This window comes from Rhinopithecus roxellana, chromosome 14, assembly GCF_007565055.1.
Source record: "Rhinopithecus roxellana isolate Shanxi Qingling chromosome 14, ASM756505v1, whole genome shotgun sequence".
Taxonomy (NCBI): domain Eukaryota; kingdom Metazoa; phylum Chordata; class Mammalia; order Primates; family Cercopithecidae; genus Rhinopithecus; species Rhinopithecus roxellana.
In genome coordinates this window covers 90,080,071-90,094,062 of record NC_044562.1, presented here as the reverse complement: position 1 = coordinate 90,094,062, position 13,992 = coordinate 90,080,071, and the positions used below count along the sequence as shown (strand labels likewise).

The window sequence follows — 13,992 nt, the reverse complement described above, 5'->3', positions numbered from 1 at the left end:
TTCAGAAAACACACTAAAGCATTACATTTTGCTGGCAAATTGTTTTCTAGAATGTTTTGTTATCACATTTAAAAAGTGGATTTTACCTTATACCAAAAGTAAAGATTGGAAAGCATCTGTAAAATTAGTAGCTCAGTGTTTTTATTTTAGGAAGAAAAGGCTTTTTGTTGTTTTTATACAGTGAATGTATGGCAGAGGGGTAGCGATGATTCAGGTTGTTGTCTTATCTCTTTCAAGGACCATACTTGGGCCATTGCTGTTGTGATCTTATTCAACAGCAATTCTATCAGTTCAAAATTTTGGAGGTAATTTCTTATGTGTAATATACCAAAAAAAAAAAAGGTCTTAACATCCAATCATGTCCCTGAGTATCCTTCATAGACTTCTGTGTATTAAAACATTATTGTTAAAACCAGTAATCTGAGAATAAATCCCCAAACAGGATAATTAAAGAGAAAGCAGCTTGAAGTTGAGTTTAATTCCAGATATCTTGGTTAAGATCCTAAGATGTAAAAGATCTTTTAATCTATTCATTATCAGCGCCAGATCTTAACTACATTAAAAAATATTGCTCGGCTGGGTGCCGGTAGCTCACACCTGTAATCCCAGCACTTTGAGAGGCCAAGGTGGGCAGATCACGAAGTCAAGAGATGGAGACCACCCTGGCCAACATGGTGAAACCCCATCTCCACTAAAAATACAAAAAAAAATTAGCTAGGTGTGGTGGTGTGTGCCTGTAGTCCTAGATACTAGGGAGGTTGAGGCAGGAAAATTGCTTGAACCTGGGAGGCGCAGGTTACAGGGAGCCAAGATCGCACCACTACACTCCAGCCTGGCGACAGAGCGAGACTCTGTTTCAAAAATCAATCAATAAATAAACAAATATTGCTCAAAAGTACTTTAGAAAATAAAATTTACCTCATCTTTTAGAGGTAGGTAAATGACATTCCTTTTATAGTAGGTACAAAATTACTACGAATTGGTGATAAAAATGAAATCAAGACTAATTCACAAATATTTTAATAGGATAATTTATTTTTAAGGATCAGTTTTTAATGTTATGCTAAACATCAAAATTTTAAATGTATGCCAATATAGATAAACAACCTACATTAATTTTTAAATTTTCTGCTGGATGCAGTGGCTTATGCCTGCAATCCCAGCACTTTGGGAGGCTAAGGTGGGTGGATCTTGAGGTCAGGAGTTGGGAGGCCAGCCTGACGAACATAGTGAAATCCCGTCTCTACTTAAAAAAAAAAAAAAAAAAAAAAACAGGCCAGGTGTGGTGGCTCATGCCTGTAATCCCAGCACTTTGGGAGGCCGATCAGATGGATCAGAAGGTCAGGAGATCGAGACCATCCTGGCCACATGATGAAACCGTGTCTACTAAAAATACAAAAATTAGCTGGGCATGGTTGCGTGTGCCTGTAATCCCAGCTACTTGGAAGGCTGAGGCAGGAGAATCGCTTGAACCAGAGAGTCAGAGGTTGCAGTGAGCCAAGATTGCACCACTGCACTCCAGCCTGGCAACAGAGCCAGACTCCATCTCAAAAAGCAAACAACAACAACAACAAAATACAAAAATCAGCCAGGAGTGGTGGCAGGAGCCTGTAATCCCAGCTATTGGGGAGGCTGAAGCATGGGTCACTTGAACCCAGAGGCAGAGGTTGCAGTGAGATGAGATCATGCCACTGCACTTCAGCCTGGGCAACAGAGCAAGACTCTATCTCAGCCAGTGCAGTGGCTCACGCCTGTAATCCCAGCACTTTGGGAGGCCGAGGTGGGAAGATCACGAGATCAGGGGATGGAGACCATCCTGGCCAACATGGTGAAACCCCATTACTAAAATACAAAAAATTAGCCGGGCGTGGTAGCAGGTGCCTGTAGTCTCAGCTACTCAGGAAGCTGAGGCAGGAGAATCACTTCAACTCGGGAGACCAAGGTTGCAGTGAGCCGAGATGGCCCCACTGCACTCCAGCCTGGCGGCAGAGGGAGACTCTGAAAAAAACCAAAAAACCACAACAAAAAACATCCCTCCATCTCAAAAAAAAAAAAAAAAAAAGCACTTTTTAATTTTCAGAGAAAAAAAATCTAAGGCTGGTGTTCACAATGTCAATTTTATTTATGGTTTGTTCTCCCTATAAGCTTCCCTGTAATCCATTTCTACCCATTTTTTACTTTGCACAAACTTCTTTTTAACTCTTTGCTCTTTGAGAGATTTTTTTTTTTATTTTTTTTGAAATCGAGTTTTGCTCTTTTCGCCCAGGCTGGAGTGAAATGGCGTTATCTTCGCTCACTGCAAACTCCATCTCCCGGGTTCAAGCGATTCTCCTGCCTCAGTCTCCCGAGTAGCTCGGATTATAGGCAGCCGCCACCACGCCTGGCTAATTTCTGTATTTTTAGTAGAGATGGGGTTTCACCATGTTGGCCAGGCTGGTCTTGAACTCCTGACCTCAGCTGATCCGCCTGCCTCAGCCTCCCAACGTCCTGGAATTAGGCTGCTCTCTGAGAGCTTTACAAATTTATTGAATCCTTACAATGACTCTGAGGTAGATCTTTTTTGTCTCTGTTTGTAGACAAGAAAACTGGAACTGACAAGAAACTTGCTTAAGATCAGAGTGCATTAGGTTTGGATTCATAACCAAACTGGAAAAAAAGAAAAACACAAAAAACAATTAGGACTCCAAAGCCCTACAGAGTCTTTGGATCCTACCATACTGTGGCATTATATGGATATAAAACTAAGAGAAATGTATTTTCCAAACTGTGGTTCTCCAGATAACAATGTGTCTCCATGAAGACCATATAGTAAATACATCTCATAAAAAATGATTACCAACCAAAAGCTTGCAATTAACGTTCCAAGTAAAGAAAAAGACTCAAAGTAAAAGTATCAGCTATCCCAGGTACTGCTTGGAGGCAACACCAAACATGACACATAAATCATTGTTGAAAAAAACCGTAAAACATAATGCTGGGTATTTACTTATATTGAATGCTAAAACTAATCTTTCCTTAACTAAAGGTCTCCGTCAAATGAAAAATGTATTTTAGTCAAGTCAGGACTTCTGTTTTGCAAACTGAAAGTCTTACAGTATTAAGCATATATTCAGGTTCTTTATTTTCCTGATCTTAATTTTCAATTCAAATTAAGATCAAACTATATTGACTCTGTCAGGTACTGTATATTCTCATTTTGATAAATTTCAAATTAATGATAAAAAATGAATTAACCTGCTGATCAATTATATTTTATATATATTTTAACCAATGATATATTATCAGTAAGTACAGATTCAATGGCAAGATTTCATTAAGAAAGCGTTTCAAGCTTCAGGTGCCCACGACTTATTTAATGTGTAAATCCTCACCACTACAATAACCACATAGTTAAACGACCATCACTTCCATTAGCAAGCCCAAGCCTAATAAGTGATCTCCTGGACTTCAGCACAGAGGTTTTCTAATTTTATTCCTCCACTCAATGTGGCTATTCTCCCTTACCCATTCACGCTGGCAAAGCTTCTAGTTAAACTGGAATTGGTAACTATTATGATAATAATTTAACATATACTGAGTGCTTCCCATGCCGCAGTTAATGCTTACACTTGATAAAAGTGTGGCACAGAAAGGTTAATCAAGTAGCAGAGGCAGGATATGAACCCAGGAATTCTGGTTCCAGGTCCCGCATTCCGAGCTACAAAGGTGAGTAAACTCAAAAGAGTCCTACTTTTATTGTCATTGCTCTCTAATAAAAATTATTTTTTTCTTCCAATTGTTTAAATCTCTTCTCATTCTCTATTTAAATATTAGGAGTTCATTTAAATATTAGGCGTGTACCTTACAGTACTACATCTTCAAATAACGTAAAAAAGGAAAGCTTTAGTTGTCTTCACCTGCACACATACCGCTCTGCCCACAAATTTTGCAATCCAGTTCTGCCTGATTCTAAACTGCTTGTCTCTTGAAGCGAATGCCTTAAAAAGTGACATTGGGATCAGGATAGTTATCTCCATCCATCCTCCCTCAGAAACACAAGTATATTACAGTAATTCTTGGGAATATTGAGAACAAGACATAGGCCTTTGGGTAACTTCAGGACAAAAAAGGCAAAAAGTCAGGGAGAAGGTGTGGGAGGATGATTTTCCCCTTCTAAACATAAGGTATAAAAGGGCTCAGAAAGAGAAAAAGAACCCTAAAAAGCAAGGTGCGGGTAGGCGTGAGGGACCACACACTGGGCGCTCCCAAGGGGTCCCGCTCCTTCTCCGCGGCGATGGCGCATCCTTGGGCTCAGCAACCCTCCTCAACACACCTAACCTCCTCCTTCTCCAGCCTGTCCCTCGGGGGCCTGCGAGCCCCGTCCCAGGCCGGGGGTCGGAAGCCCTGCCATGTAGGACCCCGAAAAGGCTCCCCGGCGTGGCGCGGAGGGCACCGCCAGTGACTGGCTACGGCTGGGGGCGGGGGCCGGCAGTTGCTCGGAGCTTCAGCGGGTCAGGAGGTGACGGGAGGAGGAGGAGGCAGGAGGAAGAAAGGGGGGGTTGGGAGGTAGCGTCTGGTAGGTCTGCGCAGACAGCGCTGCCAAACCTCTGACTCCTCCAGTCCTGCCGCCGCCGATAGCCCCACAAGGCGAGATGGGAAGTCCGCCGGAGCAGAGGGGAGAAAATTCAAAACGAGTCTACTCAACCTCGTCTTGGCTCCGAGGCCCCGCCATGGAGACCAGCATAATGCGCAGGCGCACCCCACCGGGAACGCGCAGCGCAGTCCCACGAGAGTAAGACCACTGTCGGCCACCGTCGACCGTTTCCTCTCCCATTGGTTCTTTTTTTCGTATTTCCGCCTCTTTCCTCTCTCTAAAACCCGCAGTTAGAGGCGAGACTTAGGAAAAACCTCTGCCGAGTGAGACTCTGGTTGGCAATATGTATGAGAGAAAAAAAAAAAACAACTGGCAAGGCGTTAGTCAAGAAAAACTGAAGACAGAGGAAATTTGATATCTGGCTGGAATCTGGAGGATTTAATGCAAATAAGATATTCTGAGGGCAGCGTGGCAGTAAAAGACTACAATTCCCAGTGGTCACAGCGTTTGAGAAGCGATGCTTTCTGAGACTTGTAGTAACTAGGAGCTGTGTTTGAACTAAGGCTCAGGACAGCCTCTTGAAAAAAAATTTTTTATTAATAAAGCGGATTTCAGTGAGATCTTTTTCCTAATCGATAACAGGCCCACATGTATGAGAAGAATTCTAACAATGATTAAAGGGACATGCTACCTTTAAGACTATGCTTTTCTAATCGATGACTCCTAAATCTAGGAGTAGGTAGTCGATGTTTGTGGTCTGGCCGTCTGTAGAAGGGCAGCCTCGTGCTTTCTGCGGAGGAGACCGGAGGAGAGAAAGCAGAGTCCAAGCTTAGACTGCAGCTCCTCGCTTACCTGTGCAGTCTAATTTTGAGCTGCCTCTTTGTAGTCCTACAAGACAGGAGCTCCCTGTTGTGGATCTGCTAACCGACGTTTCCGTGGACAAGTCGTGTGTGTACTCGCCATGGCTCAGCTCCAAACACGCTTCTACACTGATAACAAGAAGTAAGTAAGCGTTCCACCCTTCGCTCCCTTCCCCAGTTCCTTTCCGACCACCCCTTTGGTATGACCTTGCGGATCCCTGGTTGTTTCTGCTGTCATCCCCACCCTTTTTTCTGAGATTACCTCCTTTCTAACCGGCTTCGCAGATTCTATATAATTTGAATTGTGACTGTGGAGGAGACTGAAGGGCTTCAGGTTTGCTTTCTCAATGAAACATTTTATATGTGTAATTTAAAATGAACAGTGGGCCTTGTCGTTATAGGGTGTCTGCTAGTGGTAGTTCACAGTTTTTGAAAACACGTCTTTTTTTTTTTTTTTAAGTAGGTGATAGAAGATGCTTTTCTAAACCAGGTTAGAAAGTGGAGCTCTGACCATGGGGTTATGGTAGAGTTGGTTTTTGATAAGTATGAAGTCGATTTAGTTACTGATTTATTTTTATATATACATGTATATACTATAAATATATACTTTATCATGTATTTATGTATAAGTCGCATTAATATATAAACGTAAACATATTTACCATTTTTATATATCTATATAGATATATAAACATTTTAACCAGTGGTCTCAAGGTCTGTTAGCACTCATTCGAAAACTAATTATATGCTGCCTTGTGGTATATATTGCATTGTTAGTTTTCTTTGTGTTTGCCTGGTCTCTTCCAACTATATTGGAGGTCTCTTGAGGGCAGGGACTATATATTAAGCTTCTTGGATTGGCTGAGTCAACAAAAAATGTCACATTTTTCAGTGAAAATGGTAATACATATTTGTTGTGTTAATAAGCTAAAGTTAGCCATAAACTAGGAGACTCCCACCTGAGTTATACCTGTGGTTTTGTTTGTAGCTTTATGAGGGGAGCTAGTAAATAATCTTCTCTCCTCTTGTATTGTTGCTGAAAGTATACGTAAATCGTATCATCAATGCACCTGAATAGATGTACTTATATACAGAGCCTTAATGCTTCTCTAGGAATATAGCGATGCATTAACATAACCACTGTGTATTTTAATTGAAAGTAGGTTTTTTTGTTTTTCTTAAAATAACATTTTTTGAAATATTTGGGGCTTTTGTTTGTTTGTTTTGGTTTTTTTGGAGACAGAGTCTCACTCTGTTGCCCAGGCTGGACTGCAGTGGAGGGATCTTGGCTCACTGCAACCTCCGTCTCCCGGGCTCAAACAGTCTTCCCACCTCAGCCTCCCGAGTAGCTGGAATTACAGGCATGTACCACCAAGCCTGGCTAATTTTAGTATTTTTAGTAGAGTCAGGAATTTGCATTGGTGGCCATGCTGGTCTCGAACTCCTGGCCTCAAGCAATCCGCCCACCTTGGTCTCCCAAACTCCTGGAGTTACAGGCATGACCCACTGCGTCCAGCCTTGAGATAATTGTTGATTGACATGAAGTTGTAAGAGATAATAGGACACAGTGCTTTAACCCCTGAAATGAATGGATACATGTCATATGTGTGTTTGAATTTAGGCCCTCCAAAAGGTTAAAAAAAGTAGAAATTAAAATTCTCTGCAGGGCGCTGTGGCTCATGTCTGTAATCCCAGCAGTTTGGGAGGCGGAGGAAGGCAAATTGCTATCTCAGAAGTTTGAGACTAGCCTGAGCAACATGGTGAATCAGGAGTTTGAGACCAGCCTGAGCAACATGGTGAAACCCCGTCTCTACCAAAATTACAAAAACTTAGCCAGGCATGGTGGTGCCCACCTGTGGTCCCAGCTACTTAAGAGGCTGAGGTGGGAGGATTGCTTGAGCCTAAGAGGCAGAGGTTGCAGTGAGCCAGGATCAGTTCAACTGTACTCCAGCCTGGCGAACATAGTGAGACTCTGTCTCAAAAAAATAAATAAATAAATAAAATTCTTGCTTTTTCTTTTTGCTTAACATTTTGGTCAGTAAAATGGTGTGGTGGGGGGGCTAACTGTCACACACACAAGAATATACATATATGTGAATTATATACATAAATGTATAGCTATAGCCTTATTGCTTAAAGTGTTGTTTGAGGATCATCAGCACCATATTTGCAGAGTTGTGCAACCATCGCCACAGTCAATTTTAGAATATTTTTCATCATCCTTGAGCTGTTTATTAAATAATACCCCCAACTCTAGGCAACCACTGATCTGCTTTCTAGCTCTGTAACTTTATCTCTTCTGGACATTTTGTATAAATGGAATTATATAATGTGATCTTTTGTGACTGGCTTCTTTCACTTACTATGATTTTTAAAAAATGGTTTAACTATGTCATAGTATATGTTAGCACTTCATTCCTTTCTATGGCCAAATAATAGGCCATTAAATGGATGTACCATGTTTTTCCATTCATCAGCTGGTGGGCATTTAGGTTGTTTATACCTTTTATCTATTATGAATAGTTGTTATGTGAACACTCATGTACAAGTTTTCTTGTGGATGTATGTTTTCATTTCTCTTGCATATATACTTAGAAGTGGAGTTTTTGGGTCAGATGTAATTCCATGTTTGACTTTTTGAGGAACTGCCAGACTGGTTTTCAAACCAACTGCACCATTTTACATTACTGCAAGCAATAACCAGGGTTCCAGTTGCTCCCTATTTTCACTGACACTTGTTATTAGCTGTCTTTTTAATTATAGCACCCGAGTGGATGTGAAATTATATTTCCTTGTGTTTGATTGGCATTTCCCAGATGACTAGTGATGAGCGTTTTCATGTCCCTATTTGGCCATTTAAAAAATTGTGTTGTCTTTTTATTATTGAGTTGTAAGTGTGCTTAATATAGTTTAGATACAAGTTCCTTATCAGACACATGATTTGCTAATATTTTCTCACAGTCTCTCTTATAAGAGTCTCCTAATCTGCCTCCTGTCATGTGTTCCTCTATTTCAGCATCCACTGTGCAGCCAGAAAGATCTAACTAAATAAAATCTGATGATATTTCTAATTTGCACTGCTATGATAGTTCTTCATTGCCCGCAAAAAAGAAGTGAAAATGATTTCACATAATATTTGAAGCACTCCATGTGTATCTCTTTAGCCTTTGGTCACTTTAGAGCAAAATCAGACTTTCTGGAAATGGCTGGTTGGGCAGTTTAACAACTCCTAGCTATTTTTTTGATGTTCTCCCTGCTTTCCTGCACACTGCTTCTTCCAGCCTGCCCTTCCCTCACCTGGCAAAAACTCACTTCTCTTTTGAGACAGGGTCTTTCTGTGTCACCCAGGCTGGAGTGCAGTGCAGTGGTGTGATCTCAGCTCACCACAACCTCCACCTCCTGGGCTCAGGCAGTCCTCCCACCTCAGCCTCCCAAGTAGCTGGGACTACAGGCACATGATACCACGCCTGGCTAATCACTTTTCTGAATGTAGCTGAACATTTATCTTTTTTGTGCATCCTTTCAGGGCCTGCTCCCCTGCCCTCCTTTTCTCTGGTTAAAATGACCTGTGATGTCTTTGTTCTGTTTATACATGTCACCTAATGACATTGTTCTTGTATGACTTCATTCTATTTGATTACCAGACTTCAACCTCTTCTTAGAACAGAGATCATGTTTTAATTCATTTTTGTTTACAACATGTAGCAAAATGTCTGGAATTTATTTACCCAATAAATGTATGTTGAATTCGTAAAAGCATATTTGTTCAAATATCTGTAGACTTGATCTTGACATATCATTTCCTTTTTATAGATATGCTGTAGATGATGTTCCCTTCTCAATCCCTGCCGCCTCTGAAATTGCTGACCTTAGTAACATCATCAATAAACTACTAAAGGACAGAAATGGTGGGTATACATGCTTAGGAGAGGACGCAATGCCACTGATTACTCTAAAATGCATTATGTTTTTAGTTCCTTTTTTGGCCTTATGATACTGTATGAATTTTGTAATGGTAAAATTTGTAAGTTATAAAGTACAGGTTCTTCTGCTGGATAATACTGTAAATACTGCTTTGAAAGAAAAGTTTTCAGAAAAAAATGTTTCTGTTTAACCTGTTTTTGAGGCAGTGTGGATATATGGTGGTTGTAGTTAAGGAATAAAGATTTTGGTATAAAGTTGTAATATAGAGGTAATCAAGACATTGATTGTTCTACAGAGGACTGAGTTATGTAGGCGTGAAGCAAGCGTTTTAGTGCTTAGGCCCCACCTGCTAGTGAAGCACAAAGCAAAATGACAATATCAGTATTTGAGTGTTTAGTGTAATATCAAAATGCCAGTATGAATACCAGTATTTTATTTTTTGTGTCCAGAATTCATTTAAAAAAAGAGTATAGCAAAACACGCAAGAATATAAAACGTTTAAAAGATACAAATATTAAATATATACTGTGGTACTAATATATTTGCCCATTAAATTAATATGAACAATGTATGTAAAAATATAAATGAAATCAGATTGGCTATGAGTTAATAATTGTTGAAGTTTGTAATCCCAGCACTTTGGGAGGCTGAGGCGGGTAGATCATGGGATCAGGAGTTTGAGATCAGCCTGACCAACATGGTGAAACCCCGTCTCAACCTAAAAATACAAAAATCAGCTGGGTGTGGTGGCACATGCCTGTAATCCCAGCTACTCGAGAGGCTGAGGCAGGAGAATTGCTTGAACCCGGGAGGCGGAGGTTGCGGTGAGCCAAGATCGTGCCATTGCACTCCAGCCTGGGTGACAGAGGGAATCTCAAAAAAAAAAGAAAAAATTGTTAAAGTTTGTATTATTTTCTGTATCTCATTGTCGTTTTGATTGATATTTCTGAATTTTTCCATATGTATTAAACTTTCTATAATAATATATATATATATATATTTTGTATTTTTTAGTAGAGACGGGGTTTCACCGTGTTAGCCAGGATGGTCTTGATCTCGTGACCTCATGATCCGCCCGTCTTGGCCTCCCAAAGTACTGGGATTACAGGCTTGAGCCACCACGCCCAGCCTATAATAAAATATTTTTTAAAAAGTAAAGAAACATTGCGTAAAATAGAGAAAATTTAAACATGAAACATTAAGCAATTCTCCTGCCTCAGCCTCCAGAGTAGCTGAAGTTACAGGTGCCCGCTACCACACCTGGCTAATTTTTTGTATTTTTAGTAGAAATGGGGTTTTACCATGTTGGCGAGGCTGGTCTTGAACTCCTGACCTCAGGTGATCCACCCTCCTGGGCCTCCCAAAGTGCTGGGATTACATGTGTGAGCCACCATGCTAGCCAGAGGCAAGTGTATTTTTATGCAGACGTTTCCAATGCTGTAGAGCTCTTCTGACTCTACCCTAGTTGGAGGAATGGGGAGGTAAGAGTTATACGCTAATGTGTAATATTTTCCTCATCTTCGTCTTCAAATAATCACATAAGTTTTTTGTGAAATTTGAGATGATGTTTTCAAGCAACCTTATGGGCTTGGGGTGGGGGAGGAGGGGACAGGGTCTGCAATATTTTTATTGCTAGCAAGTTACCGTTCAGTATTCAATATTCAAGTATATTTACATAGCATTTCCTGTTGATTCTTGTCTTTGTTTTCATCATGGATATATAGAGATTCCGATGCATAGTTACCTTTATAAATTTCAAAACTGTTATGTAGTCTATTTGTTGAAAAAGTCTTTGAACTAAAATAAGAAATACTCTTTTTAATTTTTGTAGGTACATGGTAGGTGTATCTATTTATGGGGTACATTACATATTTTGATACAGGCATATAAGGTGTAATAATCACGTCAGGGTAAATGAGGTATCCATTACCTCAAGCATTTATCCTTTGTGTTACAAACAATCCAGTTATACTCTTTGTTATTTTTAAATGTATAATTAAATTATTGACTATGGTCACCCAGTTGTGCTGTCAAATACTAGATCTTATTTATTCTTTCAATTTTTTGTACCCATTAACCATCCATTCCCACTTGCCTCTCATTTCCCCCACTACCGTTCTCAGCGTCTGGTAACTATCCTTCTACTCTGTATCTCCATGAGTTCAATTGTTTTAATTTTTTGCTCCCACAAATAAGTGAGAATATGCAAAGTTTGTTTTCTGTGCCTGGCCTATATCACTGAACATAATGACCTCCAGTTCTACCCATGTTGCTGCAAATGACAGGATTTCATTCTTTTTTATGGCTGAATAGTACTCCATTATGTAGAAGTACTAATATCCTGATTTCTTTACCTTTGAGTATATACCTAGCAGTCCTATTGCTGGATCATATGGTAGCTCTATTTTTAGTTTTTTCAAGAATCTCCAAACTGTTCTCCATAGTGGTTGTACTAATTTACATCCCCACGAAGGTTTATGAGGGGTCCCTTTTCTCCATATCCTCACCAGCATTTGTTATTGCCTGACTTTTAGATAAAAGCCATTTTGGCCGGGCGCGGTGGCTCACACCTGTAATCCCAGCACTTTAGGAGGCTGAGGTGAGTGGATCACAAAGTCATGAATTCAAGACTAGCCTGGCCAACATGGTGAAACCCCATCTCTACTAAAAATTCAAAAATTAGCTGGGTGTGGTGGCGGGTGCCTGTAATCCCAGCTACTCGGGAGGCTGAGGCAGGAGAATTGCTTGAACCCGGGAGGCGGAGGTGCAGTGAACTGAGCTCATGCCACTGCACTCCAGCCTGGGTGACAGAGCAGGACTCTGTCTTGTGGGGAGAGGGGGGAAGCCATTTTAACTGGGGTGAAATGATATCTCATTGTAGTTTTGATTTATATTTCACTGATGATCAATGATAGTGAGCACCTTTTCATATGCCTGTTTGCCATTTGAATGTTTTCTTTTGAGAAATGTATGTTCAAACCTTTTGCCCAACTTTTAATCAGATTATTACAGTTTTTCCTACAGAGTTTTTTGAGCTCCTTATGTATTCTGGTTATTAATTCCTTGTCAGATGGGTATTTGGCAAATAATTACTCCCATTCTGTGGGTTGTCTCTTCACTTTGTTAATTGTTTCCTTTGCTGTGCTTTTTAACCTGAGGGGATCCCATTTGTCCTTTTCTGCTTTGATTGCCTGTGCTTGTGTGGTATTACTCAAGAAATTTTTGCCCACACCACTGTCCTGGGGAGTTTCCCTAATGTTTTATTGTATTAGTTTCATAGTTTGAGGTCTTAGAAATATTTAAGTCTTTAATACCTTTTGTTCTGATTTTTGTATATGGCGAGATATAGGGGTCTAGTTTCATTTTTTTTTGCATATGGATACCTAGTTTTCCCAGCACCATTATTGAAGAGACTGTTCCCCAGTGTAGGTTTGAATTCACTGTGGATGTGTGGATTTGTTTTGGCTTCTCTATTCTGTTCCATTGGTGTATGTGTCTGTTTTTATGCCAGTACCATGCTGTTTTGGTTACTATAGGTCTGTAGTATAATTTGAAGTCAGGTAATGTGATTCCTCCAGGTGTGTTCTTTTTGCTTAAGATAGCTTTGGCTATTCTGGGTCTTTTGTGGTTCCATGTAAATTTTAGGATTTTTTTTTTTTTTTTTTTTGTGAAGTATGTCATTGGTATTTTGATAAGGATTGCATGGAATCTGTAGGTTGCTTTGGGTACTATGGACATCTTAACAATGTTAATTCTTCCAATCCACGATCCTGGAATATCTTTCCATTTTTTTGTGTCCTCTTCAATTTCTTTTTTTCTTTTTCTTTTCTTTTCTTTTCTTTTTTTTTTTGAGACGGAGTTTCACACTTGTTGCCCAGGTTGGAGTGTAATCACATAATCTCAGCTCACTGCAACCTCCACCTCCCGGGTTCAAGCGATTCTCCTGCCTCAGCCTCCTGAGTAGCTGGGATTACAGGTGCCTGCCACCACGCCCAGCTAATTTTTGTATTTTTAGTAGAGACTTGGTTTCCCCATGTTGGCCAGGCTGGTTGCAAACTCCTGACCTCAGGTGATCCACCCACCTGAGCCTCCCAAAGTTCTGGGATTACAGGCATGAGCCACTGCACGCAGCCCTCTTCGATGTCTTTCATCAATGTTTTGTAGTTTTTGTTGTAGAGATCTTTCACTTCTTTGGTTAATTCCTAGGTATTTTATTTGTGGCTACTGTAAGTAGAAATACTTTCTTGATTTCTTTTTCTGATTGTTCGCTGTTAGCATATAGAAACGCTACTGATTTTTGTATCATGCAACTTTACTGAATTTATCAGTCCTAATTAGTTTTTGGTAAAATAAAGATTACACCAAATATAAGATTATATCATTGATTTTCCCAAATATAAGACCAAATCATCTGCAAACAAGGATAATGTGACTTCTTCTTCTCCAATTTGGATGCCCTTCCTTCCTTCCTTCTTTCCTTCCTTCCTTCCTCCCTTCCTCCCTTCCTCTCTTCTTTCCTTCCTTTGCCTCCCCTCCCCTCCCCTCCCCTCCTTCCTGTCTGATTGCTCTAGCTAGGACTTCCATTGCTGTGTTGAATAACAGTGGTGAAAGTGGGCATCCTTATCATGTTCCAGA

At 40.3% G+C, this 13,992-nt stretch overlaps 2 protein-coding genes across 6 annotated transcripts in view; one reads left to right on the top strand and one right to left on the bottom strand.

The window, feature by feature from the left end:
* The window catches only part of CARF (calcium responsive transcription factor), a 96,715-nt gene extending 91,977 nt beyond the window's left edge, over positions 1-4,738 (bottom strand). For 2 of the 5 annotated variants that reach the window (XM_030916692.1, XM_030916688.1), the window contains exon 1: positions 4,685-4,738. The gene's annotated coding sequence lies outside the window, so the exon portion shown is untranslated. Of the gene's footprint in view, positions 1-3,896; positions 4,617-4,684 lie in introns of those variants that run through there. The other 3 variants (XM_030916690.1, XM_030916689.1, XM_030916691.1) reach the window with 3 other exon arrangements.
* WDR12 (WD repeat domain 12) overlaps positions 4,650-13,992 on the top strand; it is a 33,040-nt gene continuing 23,697 nt past the window's right edge. Inside the window, exons 1-2 of the mRNA XM_010386890.2 lie at positions 4,650-5,575; positions 9,247-9,341. Of these exons, the coding sequence (XP_010385192.1) occupies positions 5,535-5,575; positions 9,247-9,341 (136 nt within the window). The 5' untranslated portion in view covers positions 4,650-5,534. The remainder of the gene's footprint in view (positions 5,576-9,246; positions 9,342-13,992) is intronic.